The following is a 25,652-nucleotide window of genomic DNA, read 5'->3' as shown; positions in this document are numbered from 1 at the left end:
AGGATTGCATTTTTACTAGCTCACATGAAGTTACGAGGTAATGGATGTAGTGTGTTTTATTCCTCTCATTTTTTAAATTATACGAATAATAAAGTCACCAGGCATTCCTTTATTTAATTCTTAAAATTTACCATTAACAAAGTCATCAGGTATTTCTTTATTTATTTTTTAAAATTTACCATTAACAAAGCCACCATGTGTTCCTCTAGTATTAATTTTTTAAAATTTATCGTTAACAAAGTCACCATGTGCTCCTCTAGTATTCCTTTTTTAAATCGTTAACAGAGTCACCAGGTGTTCCTTTATTTATTTTTTAAAATTTACCATGAACAAAGTCACCTTGTGTTCCTTTAGTATTATTTTTTTTAAATTTACCATTAACAAAGACACCAGGTGTTCCTTTACATACTTTTTTATATTTTATTTAGCTATACCAAGAGACTTCAGATGAGGGAAGCGAACAGTACCAGCTGATCATCAGAGATCGTGTCCACGGCTGGTCTCTGCCACCTGCCAAATGCCGCGGGTCCCTGCTACTAGATCTCGCCCACCAGGTCAAGCAACTGAAGGAGGAGGTGGTCTCGGCTAAGAAGTCAGGTGATTTTCCATATCTACATCTTTTTCCCCTTTCGCTTCCCATCTTTTTCCCTTCTGCTGCCAACTTCATTTATTACGTTGATTATCTTGCTATGTGTAATTGTGAAATTCTCATTATGTTACCTGGACATTTACTTTCTGTAACCATTTTAGAAAATCTGAGGTCTCTTTAGAAAAGATAAGCTGGAGAAAGGGAACTCTTGAAAACTACATTGGGATTTTTTTTTATACATATCCCATTGATCCTCAAGCGTGCAGTTTATGAAAGTGAAATTGATATTATCACTGTAGACTCAACTTTGAATATCACTACTGTATATTGTCTAGAGAGATATTCAGAGTATAACAAAATAAATAGCAAATAAGAGAAGAGAGAAGTTACCAGGATATGATTTGTTTAAGGTACATAAACCCACTGTCCTGTGCTTATTAAATTAATCAGTCAATCTTATCCTAACAGGGGAAATACTTTGTCCGCTTATTTGCCAATTAAATCAATCAGTCAATTTTATCCTAACTGTCGACATGAGTATACATTCCACTTTAAGTTTTTTTTTTATATTTCCTTTGCCCACCCTATGTATATCATTTTACCACTGTATAAATTCTAATAATTCTTTGTAATACAAAATTTTATTTTCGTAAAAATCACTGATTTTCATTCACTGTGTCCACTTATTTGCCAGTTAAAGCAATCAGTCAGGCTTTCTTTACAGGGGAAATGGACGTCAGACCGTCAGCCTTGGAAATCCAGAGCGAAGTGTCTCAGGTGAGCAGGCGCCCAAGACTCTCTTACGCGGGTCCTCCTTCGGAATGCCCCCCTCGGCACATGACGTCTCCACCCTTGAGATCTAAAGGTGAGATCGAGTAAGGTTTCCTATAGCTGCTTGCAGTAAAAAAAATGTCGGCATTTGTACGTGTGTGTGTGTGTGTGTGTAGTGTGTGTGTGTGTGTGGGCGTGCGTGTGCGTGTGCGCGTGTAAATGTTCGTCACTGCACTGCACCCGTGTGAAAGAAGTGGTCTTTGTGTGTAATCTTTGTGGTTTCGTCTTCTTTGTCCTTTGTTTTGATGTTTGATGCACTCATTGTTTTTTTTTCTTTATTTCCTTTCTGTATTTACAAAGTACCAGGCGGTAAACACATTACGGTAGTATTAGGTTTTGAACTGGAAACCATCTGCTTTTCATATGTCTGAATAAAACAAATACACACCTCTTCCATTCATAAATAGACATGTCACGAGAAAGAAGGGAAATCCAGTCTCACTTTTCGAATAATAAATGTAATAAATGGGATGCCAAACGAGAGAGAGAGAGAGAGAGAGAGAGAGAGAGAGAGAGAGAGAGAGAGAGAGAGAGAGAGAGAGAGAGAGAGAGAGAGATGGATGACTGCCTGTGACTCCAGTTTGTAATGTCGTTTTTCCCTAGTGACATACAACCCGAAGATACTTTACACTCAGATTTTAGCCACAGCTTAACCCTTGTCTTGATAGGTATTAGTATAAATTTCACTACATGTTACATAACCTGGTAAAATATTGAGCAAACTCTTCAGCGCAGGTGGCTACACGCTGGTTAAGAATCTGAGCATAGGTAATTACTAATTTAGTTTGTCAATGAAAAAATTCCGTCTCACCGAAATCCCAGGCGTTAATTGCTTATTGAAATACTTTTGTATTTGTAGACTGTATTCGTAGACTGTATTTATATATGTAAATCTCAAATTTGTGTCAAATTTATGCTCTCACACACGCACACACACACACAGTAGTAAATTACCTGGTACTTGTAGTCAGTGTCAAAACGTTTCTTACTGTCTTTGTCTGTATCTGTACATTTTTACATCCATAATTTTTGAAGGACTGTTTGTCCCTGTCAACGATTTTTTTTCATTAATTGTTAACGTTTCATGTTTCTTTTTTGGATGTTTTTATTTTCCGTTCTTATTTCTTTTGTGTCCTGTTTGCATGATTGTAACTTTCCTCTGTTTGGCGTAGTTTTATTTCCACGGTGTGTTTTTTTCCACGTGGATTACCTCTTGATGTGATTCTTGAAATTAGTGAATATTCCGTTCATTTTGTGATATTCCCCGAACCCTTCAGATAAAAATGGTTCGATAATTCAATGTCACTGTCACACCAACAGTTTAGTAACGTAAATATCTTCAACTTAACAAGCACAAGAGATATGATAACGATTATAGATATCTTGATTGTTGATAGTCATTGATGAAGAGTATTTGGCAGTGATGCTATAACTTTCACTTAAATGTTGTTTTTTAAATACTACACTGCATTAAAATGGAACTCCCCTCACTTCTCTATTTCAACTTTTCTCACCCAAATGAGATGAAAGCGTCTGACTAAATATCCAATATGTCCTAAAGAAAAACCGCGTTATACATTCAATATACAATGGAATTCTCTCAATCTAAGGTCAGATATGGTTGTACTATATGTTTTCCTTTTGTTTTGGCTTTGTAAATGTGGCGTTCGTGTTTGAAATGTGTCCTCCATGTTTCCAGGAATAATGAATGTTTATCACTGTGTGCTTGGCGTCCTATTTGTGAGTGTGTGTATGAATTAGTGATGAATTAGTGTAGAAGATATTTGTTAACCCATGAATTGCCGTAGATGAAAGTCCCAGAAAATGGAAATGAAATGAAAAACCTACGATAACCTGAGGAAATGTTGGGAGTTTTGTCCCTCAAGAAAATTGATGACACATTTGCTTCAATTTCTTTGAGAGCTGTATTTGTTTTTTTTTTTTTTTTTTTTCACTATTTACTGTCTTTGTAACAGAGCTGTGCCATTTCCAGATGGCGCTGTTGGCATTTATAATCCTAGGTTTTTCAGGAAAGACACTGCATCCTTGTCTTATATCTGTGGATGATCTTTGTGTATGTCTCCACTTGCACTGAACGAGTACCTGTGCATGTTTCTACCACTGACTTACATGTGCGCTCAAGTGAAACTCTTCGTAGATGTCTATCACCACTACCTCGTAGTCAGCCATTTTAGCACTCCTACCACTCTACTGCGCTCATAAAGAGTTTCCTCGATTCAGTTCCCTGATTTTTGTGGCTTAGTCATTCTTAATATCTCTGTACCTTTGATTTGTCTTCTTTGCCTAATTCTTATAACTGTTTACTAACTCTTCTGGAATCTTGATTTCCACGATCTCATAAAATCTTGTGCATTCAACTTTAGTTTTCCGCTTGCATGCTTCTCAAAAACAATTTGTAAATGATTAAATCCAGTTCCAAAAGATAGGAAAGCACTGCCTTTATTTTCTTTGTATTTAAGCTAATTGTACTTTTTTGATGCTTTGAACAGAGACACGAGAATAGCTGGTGTTGAATACAGTAGTTGCGACACTTCAGAAGAAGTCACATACTTATTTGTCATCCATTACCTTTAATATGTCATTCAGATGTCTTTGAAATTTATTGCCTCAGTTGAATATAATCTTGAAAAAGAGGCCCTGTTTATTAAGAATAATGTAAACATTCTAGGGAACCTAAATGAAAATACGACTTTCATATTTTGCAGAAGGTAAATTTTTCATTGTTTATAAACAATAACGTCAAGCCATTTAGTTCTTTCTAAAGTGAATAGCAAATTATTTAGACTATATATATGATTTTACAAAAATGGCGGGTAAATAGGAAATTTAAGTTTTTTGGTAGATGTTTAGTGCCGGGAATGACTGGGAATTTGGAGAACATGTCGATATTTTATGTTAAGAAAAGGACTAAAGTGATATAAATAAATAGAATATGCTAGGTCTCTGTTACATCGCTAATGATCTTACCTAACCCATTTTTCGGCAAAAGGTTCTAGCGAAGTATGTGACTTCCTTTAATTAAACATATAATTGTCGAAAGTTCAAATTAGCAAGATAAATCACTTGCAGAATATATTAAGAAAATTTGCAGTTGCCAGAGATAGCTACCGTCTCGTGTCTGTGTTCTGCCCAACTGGCTTGCTCCGACCTCTCATCTGAGATATTATTTAATTTTTATAGTTCTGTTCTTTCATTACAAATTTCCTACTGCAATGCTCCATGAATCGTCTCTGATATGCTTAAAAGAGGTGCATCATCTAGCTTTCATGCCGAGATCTTGATTTATCTTTCATTAACCAAAGACATATTTTATTCTATAACTTCTTTGCAGTTTTTAATTTTGGAAAGGAAGCACAACCCTTGTAGGCTACCAACCTATTTACTGTACTCATGCCGCCTTGCAAATGAACAATTGTATTTGAGGATTATGAGTTCATTTTCATTTACTTGGTCACTTGAACTCCTCTCTTGGAAGTTACTTTGCTAGCCATGACTTCAAAGCATGGATTTGTAAATAGATCCTACTCTCATATACATACTGATAGCTTGAGCTCCTTTTTTTACTGGACTAACCTGCTCTCCTTTCCAGCCTCCATGCTATGTACCCAGATTCCCCAAAGAGAGCGCCAAGCTCGCTCGTTTGATTTCATCAGTCATTCCTCTGGAGGAATCAGTCATTTGTTTTTCTTCTGTGTGTTTCTTTTGTTTTTTGTTTTGTTTTTGTTTTTTCTCTCCCTTTAATTTTTTCTATACCTACTACTGCTGCTTCTTGACGGGGAGCAGGTTCGGTCTCCGGATTCACTCTAGGAGGGCCTAAGGGTCTCCGAAGGGGGTTCTCCTTGCATTCCCATACCAGTCCTGCTCCCCGTCTTCCTCCCAAAGACTCCTCTGAACAACTTCCTCAACTCCCTGCTGCTGCCCAACCTCGAAGAACCTCATACGCCGGGGAATGCCAACCCTTCCCAGGTATGGTAGAGGTGGCCTCATCCAGTGTCCAAGTTATGTGTATTCGCAAAACAGATATATATATAGTTGTTACGAGATACTTCCTTTTTTATTTCTTTAATAAGTGTCATTCCATGTGATGGATTAGCATCGTTACTCATAGTCAGGGTGGGCCAGACTGAGGTACTGTTTTAAAGAAGTGCATTATTGTGACGGAAAGTACACTTGGCTGAGCAGCTTAACAATAGGCCTACTGTAAATGGCTTTGAGAACAAAATTGCTTAATTGGTTCACGCTCCTTAAAATTTCTATTCGTTTTGTTATTGAATTACGACACTTGTGCCTAGCTTAGTGTTCACGCACAGCAGTTTATTGGCTTCTTGACTAAATTAACTTTTACAGCAGTGACAACATTTCTCCAGAAACAGATTGTCGTTTTGCTTTGTACTTGTAGAAAAAATTAAATTTTCGTTTAATATGTGTGGTGTATCATTTTATTGTCCATGTTTAGTTTGCATATTTCAATCGGTCAATCCATTGCATCTAATCACACGAGCTACAGTAAGTCTCTCTTAGTAAAGATTCAACTTTTGTTAATTGGTCCTGTAAAGATTGTCAAGTGAAAAGTAGTGAAAACTGGTTTGGGATATCGCATTAGAGCTTATGGCACAAGTAAACACATCAGCTAAGGCTGCACTGAAAGACATCTCTCCTAGTTTACAGACACGATTTAAGAAAGAATTTATGTAAGTGAGACAACATCCATTACCCAAGAGACACAACAAAACACTGAAAGAAAAAATAGTACTTCACATTGTTTGGTTCACCCTGATATGCACTGGTAGATCTTCTTTCATTTTTGTCATTCAAGAATGGGAATGAATTTTACCGTACCATCAACCCTTCGGAGAATGTTTTATGCGACATATATATGTATATATAGTGTATATATATGTACATATATATGTATTTATGTAAAATTAGAGAAATGGTGCATAGAAAGTGAAGGCATGTAAATGTATTTGACATTTTTTTGAAGCATTTGAGTTACACCAGAATGCAAACTGACGATTTTCACTGTTATATTTGGAGAAACTAGATTGTTCTTAGTGTCCACTGTATGTGAAAGGTGAGGTTGTTGGTGGGTATAGTAATTGCCCATAGCCCATAGATATCCCTCAAAGTAAGCTGTCAGGACGATCAAAAAAAGGATCCTGTTTACGATTCCGTGGTGCGGGAACATAGATTAGGCAATTTAAACTGGCTAAGTCGCTGTAGGACATCCAGGTATTGGTAGAAGGTAAGTAAACGTGGTTCAGGTCTTGTGCATGTTCCTCGGTGTTTGTAATGCTCATGAATTGATCATTTCTCTGTGTAGGTCTGCTCTTAAAACTGAGCAGACGCCTGTTGCCCCACAAATTGTAGGAACAGATTGTGGCAAATGAAGCAATGAAATATTGCTGGAGGCTTTGAAATTTACAGCGTTCCTCAGTGTCCTAGATTTGCTTCGTTATTTCATGGCTGTTATTCTCTTGCATCATGTTTTTGTGTCAATTATTGGTATTATATCGTTGTGTCGTGTTGGACCTCTGCATTTGGTTGATATATGACTTTTCAGAGTTTTCTCGTGAATGTGTATGCTTTCCTACCCGTTTAAATCTCAGTGAGTTAAATTTTTAATATTATTCCTTTCAATTAAATGATCTTATGCACAAAAAATAATACACTTTAAATAAGGAATGGTTACTGCAGTGCAATTATAAAAACTTTTTCAATCTCATGAGCTGTTGTAATTTAAAGGAATGAATGCGCTGATGGCAGAGTATGTGAATGATTATGGTTGACCTACTTACAGGTAAAAGTCAAAATTTTCTGGGCATTATTGTTAAACGTAACTCTTTTTATTTTTGTTTTAAAGTATAACTTATTTTGAAACTCGGGTCAGGAATGTAAGTGGTGTAGGGAGGCCTAAATCAGCCTCTGCAAGGCTCAATGCCTTTTTACCAGATCTAGCTTTAGTGTTGTAGTCGGTTTTTAAATTTTACCATAAGATCCATCATCTGCTAAAAACAAGGTACGCAGGCCAATGTAGTATAGTAAGACTTGAAGTTAAGTTCTAGGAGATTTGTTGAAATTGTAAGTGAATAAAGAGTGGATGGGGTATTCTAAATATATTTTGAGCTAGTCATCATCAAAAATTCTCAGTGAAAACAATGAAGAACATCAAATTATCGTGGTGGAAAATAGTGAATGGTCTTTAAAGAAACGAACAGTATTTGGAAGAACTATGGAACTCTGGATAGCAATGCATCAAAAGATGTAATCTATTACACAGATTATATCATATCTCCTGGGTGATCTAAATCATGACTTCAAAATAATGTCCGTTACCACGAAAAACTTTGAACAAACCAACAGTACAGAGTGAAATTTTTGTCAGGCACTGATGCTTTTTTGTGGAGCAGGACAAGATTGCAAACATTGTTTTTTCTTGAAACCTGTTGTTTCTAAATAGGAGAGAGTACAAAGCTTCATCTAAGAATTGATGAAGAAAATTTAACACCTTAAACGTAGCAGAAGTAGTGATCCTTGAGTAAACTTTCAATTTAGAAGTGTCTGAACACAGGTTCACTGTAGTAGTTAATGCTACAGAATGAAATTACAGATCCAATTTCATGAAGAAAGGAGGGAACAAACTTTACTTGCAGGTTACATAAGGTGACATTATAATTGATTGGCCCTTTATTTTCATTAATTTTTTAAAGTGAAGGTGACATTTTTCAAGGTCGCCTTTTGTTTTGTACGTCTACCAAGTAGTTGTGCTTCCATAGAGCTTGTAGCAGGTTAGGACGGGTATATGATGTGCTTGATTAAATAAGAATGTAAAAGGGAAATGACAAAACTGTACCTCTGTATGGATGGCAGATAATACAAATATATATCTATGTGTCTTAGCGTTAGGATATATCTGATGGACAGGGAAGAGTAAATGATTTTGGGAAAATGGTTTACCAACCTGTATGCTTGACTACAGTTGAAGCTTTAATGGGACAGGATTTTTTTTTTAGGATATACCAACGTCAGGTTAAACCCAAGTCGAGAATAGCTTTATTCCAATGAAAAGAATGAAAAGTTTTCAGAAGTAATCAGTCTTACATTGTACAGTTAAGTCCTGTATGGTATGAGTAAGAGAGAGTCTAAGATAAAACGTGTAACCTAAAGAACCTAATAAACTTGTTAATGCAACTCTAAATTCACTCCTCTATAGTGCCCTGATATTAATGATGAAGAAATCATTGTTATTTTTAATTCCTCAAAAGAGAAATTAAAGAGATTGCATTGCATGCTCATAAAATTCCATCAGCAAGAACTGTTGGCTGTAAATGTGTTACATGTACTAAGCTTCATTAGTAATGTAGAAATGAAGATGTAGTTTAGTAACTGTCTTTATATTTACGTGGTATTGTATCATCCAACATTGTGATGGTTCATATCAAAGAGGCTTCAGCCTTTCCCTCACGTCTTCAGATTAGCTTTAAGAAATAAGTATTGAAACAGTGGCTTGGATAAACAGTAGAGCCTCGTTTTGTACCTCTGCCAATGTAGAGTTGACGAAGGTTGGAAGGAAGTTTATTAAACCAGTGATTTTGTCAGAAATGTGATTTCATTATGTCAACGAATTAATTACCACATCATCCAGTTTAATTAAAACGAATGATTTTCGTCTATTTTAAAGCAATATGTAATGTTCCCCCCCACCCCAACCCCTTTTTAATTGTTTTCATCATTCTCAGTGTGTTTTAGTGATTTGTATAGCTATATTAACATTTTTGATTTATGCAGTTTTCTTAAACCGAATGAAACTTGTTTTCTCTATATGGATGGATTTTCTCTTTTGTTGTCAGGTATGTTATTATTAACTTGAAGAACATGTTATCAGGAAGTTTTTTTTTAAGCTATGGTGAAATATCTCTGTTAATAGCTTTCACTTTAAAATAAAATTGACTGCTGAAAAAGAATAAATTTGCATATATTTGAAATAACTGAAGATTCTTGTTCTGCATTATTTGATCTGATCATGATATACTAATTTATTTTTGATTGTACAAATATGAATTCAATAATTAATATTAAAAGATCTTGTTTTCAGTCCCCTCTTGCAGCTGTCACACATCACAGATCATTGAACTTATAATAAAATGAGTTCTGACAGATTCCTTGACTTTTCTAAACTTCTTTGACCTGATTTAATCAAGTCCTTTAATCACGATTTAAATTCCTTTTCTTAGATCTGAGAAACATTTGTAAATCTCCTGTGGCTTCACTAAATATTCGTACTTGATAAATTCCAAAGCCTTGTGTAAATAAAATCCTGAGCTGATGACTGAAACTGTACATGATGTGTATATAGAGATCTCTTTTCTATTGACAACCGTTTTATGGCTCTCCGTAGCTTCTGATTCAGGCATGGTGATCAGGCCTATTAACTCACACTGCTCTTCCACGGGCCTCATGCTAGGACGAGTCAGTAACGGTTCTGCTCTTTTGGACTCGTTTCTGAACCGACTTGTTAAAAAGGCATATACAGTATAGTATGATAATAAATTAAAAGACTGCTGCCTACTAAACACTGATACTATTCGTTGTGATATCAGTCTCCATTAGATAATAGAGTAGGGTTTATAAATAATGGGAATTTTGTAAATGATTAAATGGGATTAGGTTGTTTAGCTCTTGGTGCACACCAGGTAGAATGTATATTTAAAAAAGAGACTTGTATCATATTATCCTCTAGATATTTCTAATTATCCTCTCGGTTCTCCTCAAGCGAGACTCCTCTTGGTCCTCTGGCATCAAAAAAGAAACGTTAAGCGCACATGTATTAATTAGCCATCCCTATCTTTGACTAGAAAAACTGAATAACAGAATACCATATCTTCTAGTAAGGTGCTAGTTTTCACTTAACCTTTTCCTTCAGATGTTGAAGTTTGCCAAAGATTTATGAACCCATTTCATGTCCTTCTAAGTAGTAATTATGGGATTACAGCAACGTAAATGTGTGTGAGAACGATAGTACTTTAAAAATGTATTGGGAATGAAAATATGTAGTCATTGATATTGAAAATATGTAGTCATTTAGAATTCAGAGGGCAGTGAAGCATCAGTACTTCACATGTCGTAGGTTGAGTTTTTTCCTTTCCCTTTTATCTGTATTCCTCAAGACCTGTGATAGATTAAGAAATTAGGCTTCCCGTCTCTCCGGCCTCCTAAATGAAAACAGTACGATTCTTCTCATATCTCCACAGTAACTTTGATTTTCAGTGAGCTGAATAGCGGTTCACCGCATTGATACCTTTTTACATATGCAATCCCAGCTACTCCTTTGGGCTTTCCATTCTTCGACCTTTTACCATTTTCCATACACCATCAAGAATCTCTTCTGAAATCACTCTCAGCTGTATGTTAATACTGTTTACCCTCACAATAGTCATCTACTAGTAGGCTTCCTCCAAACGTCGATAACCCAACACCCGTTGAAGTGCTCAATTAATGCAATGCTATATTCTCATTTAACATATTTACGTAAGCTGTACTTTATTATGTTATATATTTTCTCGTTAACTCATTTTGTATTTACACCTTTTTAAAACACTTTTGTTTTCAAGTCGTTGTTCTCATAACCCTAATCATTTTGTTGGCACTCATTCTCTTCCTTGCTTTCTCCTTTACTCAACATTCTTCCACTTGTAACCACATTCTTGCCACCTCGTTCTACATCAACCCCACATTGACTGCCCAATCGTCAACCCGACATTTGACTACCCTACATCAACCCCACATTGACTGCCCAATCGTCAACCCGACATTTGACAACCCTGTCATCAACCCCACATTGGACTACCCTACCATCCTTAAACATGATAAATGTACATACAGTATATTGGACCCCAACTAACCAAAAGACAGTGCAGTCAAAGGTATGAAATGACCCTTCTTGTCCTACACTTACCTTCATCCTAACTGATAATCTTGTGCACTGACCTTATTTAGCTTAATGAAATTCATGTCCATATAAACAGTTCTTTTTTGCTTCCGTTATTTATTTTCATTTTAACTTCGACTACTATGTAATGAGATGTATCTCCAGTTAATCTTGTTATTCTCATACTATTACATTCACCAGCCTTCTCTTTCGTATGATCTGTATTGGCCAAGTCTAACACATACTTTCCCCCTTATAGTCTCTTCTTTCTCTAGTAAACTAATAACAATTTTTTCAGAAATTGGGGCCATTTTAGAATTGTCCTCTCTTCCTTATCTTGCTGTGTCAGGTGTATTTTGGAAAATAATGATGGGGTTATACTTCATTACTTTTCTTATGGAGGTTTATATATCTTACAATTCCTTTAAGTGTTCAAGAAAGCCAATTATGCCGATAAAGAAACCCATTTTTCTCTCACTGATTTTTGATTCCTAGACAGCTGGTCAGATTTTAGATATAATCTTTAAAGCTAAATTTTTCATAAGGTTTCTTTGTATACAAGTAGAAAGACCATCTTTCAAATGCAGGTTCGTTCTTACTGTCATGATTATCATATACACAGTAAACTTAAACTAATTTTTACATTATGGCTAATTCAGACACTATTGACATCAGTCGTTCAGATAACTAACGTTTTATAACATCGCTCCAACAGAAGTAATGAACTAAAAAAAAATATTTTAGATCTTGTAATTTCCTTGAATAATTTTGCTCTTGTAAGTAAGTGTTCAGCTACTTATAGGAGTGAAAACCAGAACATAGAATTAAGATTAGATGCGGAAACTGAATGCTCTCAGCATTCCTACAATCTTCAGAAGTGATTATCTTTCTGTCTATCACTTTTGCATCCTATAATGGAGACAAGATACTTCATTTCTCCTAGTATAGAACTGAGTTGTTGCTTTGAACCAGGTGATAGTCGTATGATGTTCCTGTCACGTGTGTGGTCACCACAACGCTGCAACAGACCTTACGCACAAGTATTGTTTATATTGTCCACAAATAGAGAATAATCTGAAAAGAAAACGAATCTTCGTGTACTGAATTCGTGCACAAAATGATGTGATGCACAGGTACCTGTTTATTTGTATCCTTGGCAGGGTTTGATTTTTCAGAGAGGTGTAAATAACACTTTGAAGATCGGTGTGATGTGATAGCTTGTTTGCCATTGCTATTGTAATGTAGAAAACTTATTACCACTCCCTGATCCAATGGGCTCTTTGGGTTACTAGATCATCCTAGAGCTGATTGTCTGGAACTTTCACATGATTTTAACTGCTTTGACTGCACTTGGTCCATTACTTGTCACTGAAGCAGTACATATGAACTCGGTAACTGAACTACTATCAATTTTAAAACTGATGCATTGGAGTTGACTTGGTAGGACTTACTTTATATTGCCAACTTCATACTCAGAGCTGTTTGTGTTTGGATAATATAAACAAAAATCATGGCTACCAGCTCTGAAGTAAGCTTGTCATTCCATGAGTGCTCATGTATTGTACAATATTTGCCTCCAGAAAGGAAAAATTTTTGGCTTAAATGTTTTTTAATAGTGTAGTTATCAAGAACTACCCGATATCTATTTAGAAACAACAACTTTTTTTTGTTTCTCAATCAGCTCAATTGATACAGTAATTCCGTGAGCTACATTGGCTGGGAGCAGCAGTTCTTAATTGCTGTTTCACAAGGGAGAGATCAGTAAAGTATATGACACAATTATCGTTGCTTGCAGTTTAATGTTGTTTCCCTGATTGTATACCTCTTCCTCACCCTCCACCATCCACAACCATCATCACCTTCACCATCTGCTGGTGTTGCGGTGACCTCATTTGCCCAATGGATGTTGGGTATTTCCCCTCCCCCTCGTGCGTTGTCTGGAACTGGTGTTGGTGACGTGGTTGGCTGCCTTTCCTCGTGATTGGCTGCCCTTCCCTTCTCTCGTGTGTGTAACTTGCCTGAACTCTAGACTCCTTGCGGACCTCCCCGCACGACTCCTCCTCTGAGCCCCGTCTCTACCGCAAGACACTGTTTCTGAGGAAAAGAGGATCTAAACCTAACCTACAGGCAAGCAGTGTTCCTGTTTTGCAAGGTAAGCTGATATTTTTTTAAGATACTTTACATTCAGGTAGATTACTAATGTATTCATCTTAGTGGCTGATGTCTTAGCCTAGAGTTATTATACTTTACTAGTTTGATTAGGTAAGGGTATTTTTGTCTATATTCTGTCGTAGAGAATTCAACTCACTGCACCAGTAATATGCTAGTTATTTAGTTCTTGAAATGATGTAGTAGTCTGGGTGGCAGTAGATACAGTACTAATTAGAGTATATTATTGTTAATTTGGAGTTAATCTTTTGATAAAATTTGACCATTACACAATCTTTGAGACTCAGGATACTTTACTGAACTGTGCTCATTAAAAACACAGTGTAATGATATTTACTGATTTGTAAAGGAACTTTATTAACCAGATATACAAGGGACTATATTATCAGCTGTTTTAATGAAAACCAAAATATGAAATTTTGTCAGTGTGATGAATATATGGCAACATTGTGATATGCATCATCTTCAAAACTTATTCAAATGAGCTTTTTATTTGTCTATACTAAAATAAACATTTCTCAGTCCATGTAGCATACTGTTGGAGCCTCAAGACATACAGTTGGTGGTTTACTACATTTTTACCATTCAGGCAGGTAGTGAGAAGTACCTCCAAAGAATAAATTTCCTCCAGAGGCAGGGACAGCATATATATGCTAGTCAGCTCAGTCCTACCAAACAGAGAAGCATGGCCTGTTCAGTTGATTTCATTAAGGGATCTATAAATAAATATTTGTCCATTGTCCCTTTTGTTGATAAGAGAGTTAACGCTGTGGGACATCATTCTGAAAATCAGTTGTATTAATGTGACATTACATGTGCTGTTGAGAAACACCTTAACAGCTATTGGCCATGCAGTAATCTGAAGTATGTGTTTATGTAACTTACTGAGTGATTTTGGCTACTTGTCTTCCTGTTTCTGTAAGTGAACAGTGGAGTCAAAACAGTAGGAAATATTGGGATTTTATCATTCATTTGAAAATACCCTTTGCATAATTAGAACAAATCAGTGATAAGTAATTTTTCAGAGTCATAAAACTAAAAATTCAGACTTGAAATAGCCTAATTTATATGAATGTACATTTGTCTTTTTCAAAAGAAGTTTGAATTCATCTTCTGAAGGTGCTGTTACAAGCATCTGCAATTAGAATTCATCTTCGGTTTATCCACACTACAGTAAAATGCCATAAATACAGTTTGTCACCCTATCACACATATATCACAAACAGTTTGAAAGTAAGTTGATGGCTGTAAATGGAGAACGAACGTTTGGCAGGTACTAGATAGTCATATGAAGTATTAAGAACTATCAATAAGTGTTTGTGTTGTGTGTGCAATAAGTTGCTGATGTGTCTTTATGACAAGTTTTACTGTGGTGTGACGCACTTTCTGCAACATTAATTTGGACGAGCTAGAAGAAATTATAATGTACCTTATGCAAAAGTAGCTTTCTATATTTCTAGACTGCAAAAATAAATACTAGGAAATTTCCATGTAAGACCATGTGGACTGGCCTTACTAGATGCCATACTTAGTTTCTGGCGCTCCCATCAAAAGGTAGAACTGTAGGCCAAGGAACAAGAATTTAAATCCTCTTGAAAATATATGTAGGGGTTTGGAGGTTAGTGAAGGTCTAATAAGAATATATTCATTCCTGCTCATATTTTCCTGTTACTCCTTATAATTAATCTTTCTCTTAATATTCTTTTATCAGTTATTGATTTACTGTTCAGGTTTTGTTTTTTACGTATGTTGAACCACCTAATAGTGATATTTCAATATATCTCTGTAGTTATATAAGAAAGCTACTAATCTAATGAAATTGACGTTAACTTTCTTTTGATATAACATCTCTCGTTTCTTCATTCTTAAGTCTATCAATTTGTTTTGCTTTCCTGAGGAGCAAGCTTTAACCCACCACCTAACTTGGATTCTCTAAAATGCTACTGTAACTTTGGCTACTTAAACCTAAACCTTTATGCTTTTAATGATGCTATGTTGTGTAGTTGTTCTGAAGGTATATGATATACTCAGTTTTAAATCCTATTTAATTCTTTCCTGTAAAAGTGTCTGCTTTTTAATGATCAACTGTTGCTATATTGCTTAATTTTATTCTTGAGTTTAGGTTTCTTTTTCTTTTTTAAATTGACAGTTGCTGAAGAATGCAGGCAACGTTTAAGAAGTGTGCACTTGACAATACTTCCGTAATGTATCCTTCTGACTTAACCATAATGTTTCTGATTTCAGCACTCAAGACGAAATATTAGACAAACTCATTTGGGTGACTGCTAGCAGGTTCTTCATCTGAAAGCTTCTAGTATTGTTCACTAATAATAGATCAGCCATTCAAGCTTTCTGATTATTGATTTCTGCCTTCCAACCATCTAAGGATAATTGTTTATCTGTGCCTCTTGCAAAGGGAAATCAGTGGGATAGTTGCCGTTTCAGACAGTACAAAAACTGCCATGCCACAGAATGAGTGGCTTACAATAGGAATTCATGCTAATCCAGCTTTCCCTGGAAGGCATTGATCTGATAGTAGTGCACTATATTCAGTGTTTGAGGGCCTTGGTTTGAGATTCCCATTCGCATTTAGAGGAAAGGAGTTGAAATTTGGGATTATTTTTTTTTATCGTTAGCTCGCTACAGATGGCGCTGGTGAGGATGAAAGATTCATAAGTATGCCTCGATCTCATGCAAATTTGACTGGCAAAACAGAACTGCTCATATGCAGTCCTAATCAAACTCAAACAGAGCGAATATACGCAATCAGCCTTACAATCATAAGGGTAATTATTGATTCCGGAAGTTAAACAAAGCCTAGGAAGACAAAAAGGTAGGTCTTTTGTTCTGATGAGTGTCACCTCAAACATGGGCTGGGTTGCCCACTTGTATCTACAAAAAGGGGAACGGTACATGGAGAAGAGTTGCTGATGCATAAACTGCTTGGAACTAGTGATTTTCTCAGGCCTCCGAACATTCGTGAGTCTTTTCGGGTTTATATATAATGGCACTGCCATAGCTTATCTGAAAAACCAAGGAGGGACAAGGTCAGAGTCTCTTTGCAAGTCAACTGTCGAGATCTTTGCTTTGGCTAAAAGGCGCATGATCACTCCAAGAACTAACATTTTGGCCGACATTCTTAGCTGGCCTCTTGAGATCCTGCCTTTATAGTGGTTTTCACTCAGACGCCTGCAAGTTCCTGAGGCTCGTCCTTCAAGATCTATCAGGTTGGTGTGACTGGCTTTGTTTCACGTGGAGTAACGCTGGCACGGTCAGTGTGTTTGTAAAAACATGTTTTATTGTAAAGATAACTTTTTCCTCAAATTTGGTATTTGTGTGCTGTTTCAAATTCAGCAAATAATTCGGTTGAATGCTGAATAGAAAATGGCAAGTTTACTCCTCCAGAATCACTGAACTGTAGTATGATATTTGTGTGCTGTTTCAAATTCAGCAAATAATTCGGTTGAATGTTGAATAGAAAATGGCAAGTTTACTCCTCTAGAATCACTGAACTGTAGTATGTTCTATTAAGGAGTCATATGTCTGAGATTTAAGTGTTCATGGGATTTTGGAGGGTAAGCAAAAAAAGGTGCAAGTCAGGATAAAATCAGTTTCAGTTTCACTTTAACCTTTTGTAGATAGTTGACAAATTCACTAAACCTTTTAGAGATATGGCATCGAGTTTAGTGCAATTTCTTGATGTTGTTTTCTATATTGTATTCAGGAAATTATGTTGTTCAATAAACAATATACGAACTCGTATTTCTTCCTTGTCTATATTTACCATCATCGTTGGAATGTCAACTGTTGTATTTTTATTTGCCGCTGAATCATATTCAGTCTCCTCACCTATTGAGATCTTTTCCTTTTCTGTGGTAACCTAACCTAAATTGTTTTCAATTTGAGAGGACAGGAATGATTATCCTTATGCATGGGAAAGAATGGCGTAGAAACAAGTCACGATAGTTTCGTGAGAGTGCTTATCTAACACTTGATACTGCTGTTGCGAGAAGTTCACTGATCCTTAACAACAAAACAACAGCAACATACACCTTGTTAAAATGTTTTGAAGCTATATTGCCTTTACAGAACTTGTCAGCATAAATTGTCACGACGTGCCTATCCGTGGGATCAAGATAAAGAAAATGCACTGCATCGCCTGAGAAATTATTTTCCCGTTTCGCGATGTTTATTCTTTGCTAGGTGGCGAGGACAGCAGCATATCGACACCTACCAGCCCCGGGGAGGGAGGAACAGGGAACGGCAACGGGACTCCCGAGGGCGGATTGAACAGCAGTCAGGAGAGCGTGCGAGGACGTCACCGCCTTCAGCGTCAGATGGCCCAGTCCAGGAAGACCTTCAGGTTCCGCAAGAGCAAACATGGACACGTTGAGGTAATATTCTCTCTCTCTCTCTCTCTCTCTCTCTCTCTCTCTCTCTCTCTCTCTCTCTCTCTCTCTCTCTCTTACACCATAACTTTGCACCTATATCAAGTTTCTGTGAAGTCCAGGAAGTGCAAGAGTGCGTGCAAGATTGAGATGAGTGGCTCAGTGTGTGTAAGGGGGTTCGATGCTGAAAACCCTTTTGTTTAGATGAACGAAGCAGCTGATGTTAAGGAAATTCCCCATATAGAGTTCATCAGAGACTCAGCAATAACAATTATATTGATTTCCTCGGTTCCCCCCACCATCAGGGAAAACTGTTTTTTGTCATATAACTTGAATCAATAATAAACACAAAATAATATATGTTCAGCTTAACATCTTCACTGTAAGTGCAACAAATGAAATTTGACTGAACACTTGAATTAACAAGGACCTCCAACGTTATTTGGTGCCTTCATCTCTCAGAAGTCTATACATAGTCAGCATAAGTTTATCTCCTTCTATTAAACAGGTTGACCTTTTTTCCCAGACCCAAGAACGAACACCTCAGGTGGCCCACATTGAGGTTGAGCCAGCTCGACTGCCGCCAATGACAGGAGGTCAGATGGTCGGGGGCGAGGACCCTGCCCTGAGGGAGCTCTCGGTACCTTTGATCCCTGACGACGAGTTCTCGACTCAGAGCCACCCGTCGACGAAGAGGGAGAGACCTAGGTGAGCGAATGATCTACAGAAACTGTTCCTGTTAATTCAGTTTCCTTATTACTTTCTTTATTTATTTTTTTGTTGACTGACTGCTTATTAAAGAAAGGGATATGATTAAACTTGAGGTGTAATTGTTGCAGTTAGCATGAGATGAAAAAAAGCTTTGAGTGTATTTGTGTCATTCAAAAGTTAGGATGTCAGTCAACATTGTCGGTTTTTCAGAAGGGATCAGTGATAGAAATATATATATATATATATATATATATATATATATATATATATATATATATATATATATATATATATATATATATATATATATATATATAAATTTATATATGTATATATATAGAGAGATAGATAGATAGATAGGTAGATACTGTATGTGTAAAAAGACAGAGAACGGAAAGCTTGATAAGAGTAATGTAAAAGGTAGTTAGTATGTGGATCAAGTGATAGGTATTATTTTACAGTGGCCATAATTACTTACCTTTGTTCTATATCATGTCTTTTCATCTCCCCAATTAAAATTTCTCTTCTATACCGCTTCTGTCGGAAATGACTGTTGCTGATGTGTGTCCAGGCATTCGATGCTTGGCCCGGGAATGACGAATATCCTTCTTTCCGAAAAGGCCAGGAGAGGTAGTGGAATAATGCAATAAATTTAGGAAAGTTAAATCTCTGTATATAAAAATGTAGTGATGTACAGATGTTACTCTGCTAGATATTTTTTTTTATGAAAGGGAGGTGTTAATGTTAATTGTGAATGAAAGGGATAAGGTGAAAATGGTTGAGATTAGAAGCCCACGTAATACATAGCTGTCTATACTGTATATATATATATATATATATATATATATATATATATATATATATATATATATAAATTATGTATATATGTGTGTATATATATACACATATATATACGTGCGTGTGTGTGGAGATGTGGTTGTGGGTGTGGATGTGTGCTTGTGAGGGCGGAAGTTTTTTCAACAATTTTGATATAGAAACTATATTTTAGTTCGTATGCTTCCTTTACTGTATGCTACACATAGAAATAAATTAATAAAACACATACGTAATGAAAAATATATTAACAATGATTTAATTACGATTCTATAAGACGTCTGTTGCCACCTGGTTTTCCACGTCGTCCGCCATTCATCTTTAAGTAAGTTGTTAACTTAACCTCACAGCAATATAATACCAGTTTGCCCCCTCTCTCCCACTAGTTCTAGTTAATTTGTTCTTTCACTAAGTTTTATAATTTCTGCATTCGAATAGAGAAAGTACCCACTTAAGAGGTCTATTACTGTACATTCTGATAGCATAGAATACCAAAACTAATTAGCTATTAGTATGTATGTAGAATGCCAAAACTGTCAAGCTCTCTTTCTATGACGAAACTATATTTTATATATATTACTCATCTCTCTCTCTCTCTCTCTCTCTCTCTCTCTCTCTCTCTCTCTCTCTCTCTCTCCAATGAATCGTTCGTTTTAGATTAAACCAGCCTTGTGCTGGCAAGGGTTCTTGCTCTAGGGTAGTCTGTAATCTTCAATGGAAGATGCGTTTTCTTTAATAGTGGACGTTCTACTTTTCGGCATTAACCCGGTATTTATCCACCTTTGCCAAAGTCCAGGGTAAACTCATTGGAACGCCGTATTTAGTACTAGCCCCTCGGGGGTAGAAGATATCGTTTATTAAATTTGCGACCACACAATACAGAAATGGGTGTGTATAATACTTTGATCCCCGAGGGGCTAGTACTAAGCACGGCGACCCATTGAGCTTCCGCCATGCTTAGTACTAGCACCTCGGAGGAGTTGGATACATACCCGGTTAATACCCTACTTTTCTTGCAGTGGGTATCCTTCACAACGACGTTTCATTTTCCTCTGTCTAATTGGCATTCAGATAGTCTGGGTCATATTTTGAAATTTTTGGTAAACACTTGAGTACGGTTTAGTATGATAATCACATTCCACGTTGGCACTAAAATATGAGTAGACAGGTAACTAGAGAAACTTTATCCTTTTCCAAAAAAGCACTTACAGATTTATTTTCTTCCTTTATCACCATTTAGGTGTAATATCGAGCACATTTTCGTGAATGACGTAGGTATAGGAGTAGGTTATTCATTGTTGACGGAGATATAGACATTTTAGTTACATTTAGTGTCATGTTGTATAGTAGCCCCACTTGTAACATTAAGGTCAGTACTTTTCTCAATTATATTTTAGATTTTTTTATAGAAAGTTTTAAAATCTTGTATCTATTCATTGCAATGCAATTATTTTTGGTTGATCGTTATACAGCCCATTAATGCTTCTTTTCTCAGCAAAAATATCCCTACAGCATTGTAAAGGATATATAGTATGTATATGTAAACATTTCTTAAACGTTTCAGGTGCAAGAGTATATTTATGAAGGGCCATATAATCCCCCTTTTTTTATTTTATTTTCGATCATTTAGTGTCTAGTGTTGCGTGCAAATCGAACCAATACACATAGATATATATACGCTACCATTAATATAATAATATTAAGTACGGCAAAAAATGCACAAATATGAAATCTGAGACACTTCACAGTCTAGTTATCTGCGAGGGTGCTCTACCTTCCTTTTTTTTTTTTTTATTATTATACCGAAATGGCGAGCTGAATCCTTTTGTATATTGTATTCGCGCACCTTTTTGAGAATTTGTTAAGTTAGCTACAGGTTCTGAAAATATAGTATTCTTTTGATATATCATATTTTGATTTCCCTTTGTACTAGAAATTGCTAGTCAATTGATCTCTAGGCCGAATATTGTCTTTATTTCTGGTTACAGGCGCCCAGCATCCCTTCCTTTCAGTCATCTTTCATTTCGTGAAGTATTTGTGCATTCTTGTTTTGACCTCCTTACGATTTAAAATCCAAAGTCCGCAAAAAACAGGAGACTCGAAAGAAAAAATCCAATACACTGGGAAGTGTTGAGAGAGCCAAAATTATTGGAAATTTCCCCAACCAGCGCTGCAAATATAGGTGAAGGTGATCGATTTATTGGAAAATACATCTGCTTCACAACGGCATAGTGATATATGTACATGAACTGACGAACGGAAAACGGGAACATTGGAATGATTAGATAAACAGAAAGGACGATAAAAAAGAAACATGATTATGGAGTTAAAATACGAATCCTGATCAAGTACATATTTAATTATATATATTTTAGTGATTGTAAGCTGGTAAGTCGCAACAAAATCATTATTAATATTATTATAAATTATGCGTCTCTTCATTCAATTCTTCTTCTCTTTCGAAACTTGTATTTCAGTGATCCTCAATAAAAATTTCCTTAATAAGACTCACTCATTCCTTATTGGCCACACTCCTTTTTCCTAAGAAATCCTTTTAACCGACTCTTACATCATGTTAATTGTGCTAATTCTATATAATTTTTAAAATTAAGCTGGTCTCATGCCAAGCATGGGTTACTCCTAACGTGTGCATCTTCTGTTCAGTAAACCTGAAAAGGACCCAATCACTCACTCAGTCTCAGTCCCAGCAGAATTGTCAGGCAAGTGGTAAATTCATTAGTGTTCGCGGGAGATTTGTGCCAACGGAGTTCCTAACAGAACCTTGATCTTCGATCCCAGATCGGGCATAATTCAACCGGAACCTGAGAGTGCCAGTGAAATCAGCTACATGGAGACCTCTACCATGTCAGGTTACAGGGAAAGCTTCGGTGGGTTCGACATGAGTCTGCAAGAGTTGGAGCGACTGGAGATGCAGGTATGTCCCATATTCGTTGTTGGTGTCATGTTATTTTTCTCTTAGGCCCCTCCTTTGAAATAGAATTAGTTCACTTTTTTCTTGTGTCCCGCTCATGGAATAAATTTTCTTTGATTCCCCTCCTGTTTCCCATTGAGAATGTTTATTTTCGATTTCCCTTTTGTCATATTCTTAAAGTAAGGTTTAGTAATTAAAGTTCCTTTAATCTTTCTCCTGTGTGTCCTGTTCTTAGGATAAAAATCCTTTTATTTTTTTTTTTTATTTTTTGGTGATTCATGTTACAGGTGCATAATGTATTTAATGAAATTTGTGGAAGAAAATTAATGAGTAAAAAAATTGCCTTCTAAACTTTTAAATCTCTACATTAATTTTGAGTGAAGCAGGTCCGCAGAGTTAATGAAGAGTTAACGATTAAAACCAAAGACCACAAGTGGTCATCAAAAAAGACGGTGAGTCTGCCCCCACATCTTTCTCTTCGACTGCACTCCCCACCTGTGCTCCCCACTCACACAGTGGGGCAACTGACTATATTCTGCCACATAAATTTATGGAAATGAATTTTCATAGATTTTCTTATTTCTCCAATACTTCATCCTCTTAAGGGAAATCTATTCTTATGAAAATGGTTATTTGATGAGGAAAATTGAAAATCTTTCTAACTTTTTTTCGCATTTTAAGGTATTAGAACTTTTGTAGGCATTGAAGCATTTCCAGTCATTAAAATAATTTAAGATAGTAAAACATATCGGATTTTTTTAAACACTTCTAGTTATTATAACATTTAACTCCAATGTAGACGTTTCCAGAAATAAAGCAGTATTAAGTTTTAAAATAATTTAAGATATTAAATCCTCTCAAGGTGTTAGAAGAATTGCAGGCTTTACAGTGTTATTAAAAAAAATACTGGGTGTTTAAATCCTTCATGATATTCAAACATTTCCAGGTGCGTACTGGGAAGTACAAAGAACCTTTAACAGGTCCTCACGGTCCTACCAGGAAGACTGGAATGGCAGAAACTCGCTTCCATGAACCACCACCTATTTTGGGCCAGGTAATATGGTGTAAACAGAATCACATACGCACATAAATCACTCCACATTACCAAACCGCCTTAGAGGACCGTGGTCTGTATTTTCTTTATTCCACATAAAATACTTAAATTACACAGACAGTCCATGTCAGCAGATTATGCGCCTCTTCCATAAAGGAGGTATTGCTGTGCACCATTTCTTTACTGTGCATTCTTATCAGTGTAGTTTGCATTCATCTTATATAACTATGTATGTGCAGGAGTCAAAAGTCAATGCAGACTAATGTTACAGTGAACTGAGTTTTCAGTGATCTAACTTGCATGGCCCTAGGTACAATACATGCTGTAAATGCTACAGGCAATTGATAAAATATACCAATTCTAGTTTTCTACAAAATTAATATCTTATTCACACTGAACTTCTGCCAAGAAACATCCATTCTCGGTTTTTGTTTGCTTTATTAATACTGACCAGTAGGGAATAATGAAGAAAATATCTCAGGTTATGAAACGAATTTTAATACTAGCCATATTCATTTTGTGCTGCACTTTCTGGTTGTTTTTCAGGCTGAGGTTCTTCAGGATTCTGGTTTGGACATTCTACCAGCTGTGGTGCCTCCTCCAGCTCCTTGGGGACCTCCTCAGCATGAAGATGGGCAGACAACTCCAAAAACCCTTTCTGGAACTCCTCACAAATGCTTGCAACATTCTCCACATCATTCTTTCTCTGTTTCTACTCACCACCAACCTCAGCCTCATCATTCTCACCATTCTTGTCCCTCTCATGGGTCTCACTCTCCCCATTCTCATCATGAACATCATCATGCCCATCAGCCTATATTGTCTAGTCCACAGGCCCCTTGCTCCATTCACCAGGCCACGCAGCACATTCACACATCACAGGCCAAGCACGCCATTCCAGTAGAGCATGTACACGAACATGCGCACTCGGTGCACCCTCCAATTATTCATCATTCACAAGAAAGCCATTCAGTTCACGCATCTTCAGGCTATACAGTGCGGCAGACACAAGCGATTCATTCATCTCCTTCAGGACACACCACACATGCTGCTCATTCCACGACCTCTTCCCACCCAGTCAAGTCCTCCCTCTCAGTGCACTTCGCCCCGCCAAGTCATTCAGAACACTGCTATCATTCCCATTCTCCCAGATCGACTCCCGAACATGGGCACGGACACATGCCTCGAGCTGAGGACTCCAGAGCCTAGCAGTCATACGCATCACGTCAGTTATGCTATGGCGCATTCACACGTCCATCCGCAGACATCGCACACAGCACACTCAGTTCATTTCCATACAACTCACGCCCACACTGGTCATGAAATGGCGTCTCATTCTCACGCAGCTCACGAAGCAGTGACTCATTCTCACGCCGCTCACGAAACGTCTCATTCTCACGCAGCACACCACCACAAACATTCGATACAAGTGAGTCAGACTTCTCATTCCTCCTCCGGCCATTCCCAACCAACCGTTTGGCGCCATTCCTGGACAGAGGGGGAGGCAAAGGAGCAGCGCGTCTGGACAGGGCATGAGAGATTTGACCCGCGTCCTCGGGACAAGGAGAGGCCGAGTCCCTCGGCACGTGGCCGAGAGGAAATGGGGTTGCTGGGACATGACCACGAAGAACACGAACGCGAGAGAGGTTATGAAAAGGCCACTCCAACGAGGCGTGGGTGGGAGGACCCTAAGGAGAGGAGAGCCGACGACAGCAACAGCACGGGCGAATACACTTCCCTTCTGAGGAGGCTTGACCGCAGAAGTCCCTCGGAGCAGTCCCTGCTTGTGGCATTCAGTGAGAGAGACGAAGATACATTAATCTAGGGAGGAATGCCGATCACTACTGGCTGTAATTAAAATTATTACTCCAGATCCATGGCTTTCAAGGTCGCTGCTCGTCGAGTTCACTGAGAGAACCGAAGATACTCTAATCTAAAGATATCTTAATCTAAATGACGATCCATTTGGGATATGATAAACGCTGACATATTTTCCCACAATTCTTCATAATTGGGAAAAATAAAGGAATACTGAATTATTATCTAATGTTCATTATAAAAAGTTGTTAGTGTTAAATTACACGTAAGTACATTTATAGGCATTTCTACTAATTAGAGGAAACTAAAGCATTTATCTTTGCATTTAGCAGAGTTATATTCTATTATGAGCCTTAAAACATAAAACGATATGACTC

At 36.9% G+C, this 25,652-nt stretch overlaps 1 protein-coding gene across 8 annotated transcripts in view; it reads left to right on the top strand.

The window, feature by feature from the left end:
• unc80 (unc80, NALCN channel complex subunit) overlaps positions 1–24,921 on the top strand; it is a 152,833-nt gene extending 127,912 nt beyond the window's left edge. For all 8 annotated transcript variants that reach the window (XM_067122356.1, XM_067122355.1, XM_067122353.1 and 5 more), the window contains 10 exons: positions 429–597; positions 1,314–1,454; positions 5,225–5,407; positions 13,399–13,521; positions 17,742–17,932; positions 18,453–18,634; positions 19,749–19,796; positions 22,271–22,406; positions 23,350–23,457; positions 24,004–24,921. In XM_067122356.1, the coding sequence (XP_066978457.1) occupies positions 429–597; positions 1,314–1,454; positions 5,225–5,407; positions 13,399–13,521; positions 17,742–17,932; positions 18,453–18,634; positions 19,749–19,796; positions 22,271–22,406; positions 23,350–23,457; positions 24,004–24,666 (1,944 nt within the window). In that variant the 3' untranslated portion in view covers positions 24,667–24,921. The remainder of the gene's footprint in view (positions 1–428; positions 598–1,313; positions 1,455–5,224; positions 5,408–13,398; positions 13,522–17,741; positions 17,933–18,452; positions 18,635–19,748; positions 19,797–22,270; positions 22,407–23,349; positions 23,458–24,003) is intronic.
• Positions 24,922–25,652: the final 731 nt, after the last annotated feature.

This window comes from Macrobrachium rosenbergii, chromosome 20 (genome assembly GCF_040412425.1).
Source record: "Macrobrachium rosenbergii isolate ZJJX-2024 chromosome 20, ASM4041242v1, whole genome shotgun sequence".
NCBI classification, from domain to species: Eukaryota; Metazoa; Arthropoda; class Malacostraca; order Decapoda; family Palaemonidae; genus Macrobrachium; species Macrobrachium rosenbergii.
Note: the sequence above shows the minus strand (reverse complement) of the source record. Positions and strands in the feature narration are given on the sequence as shown.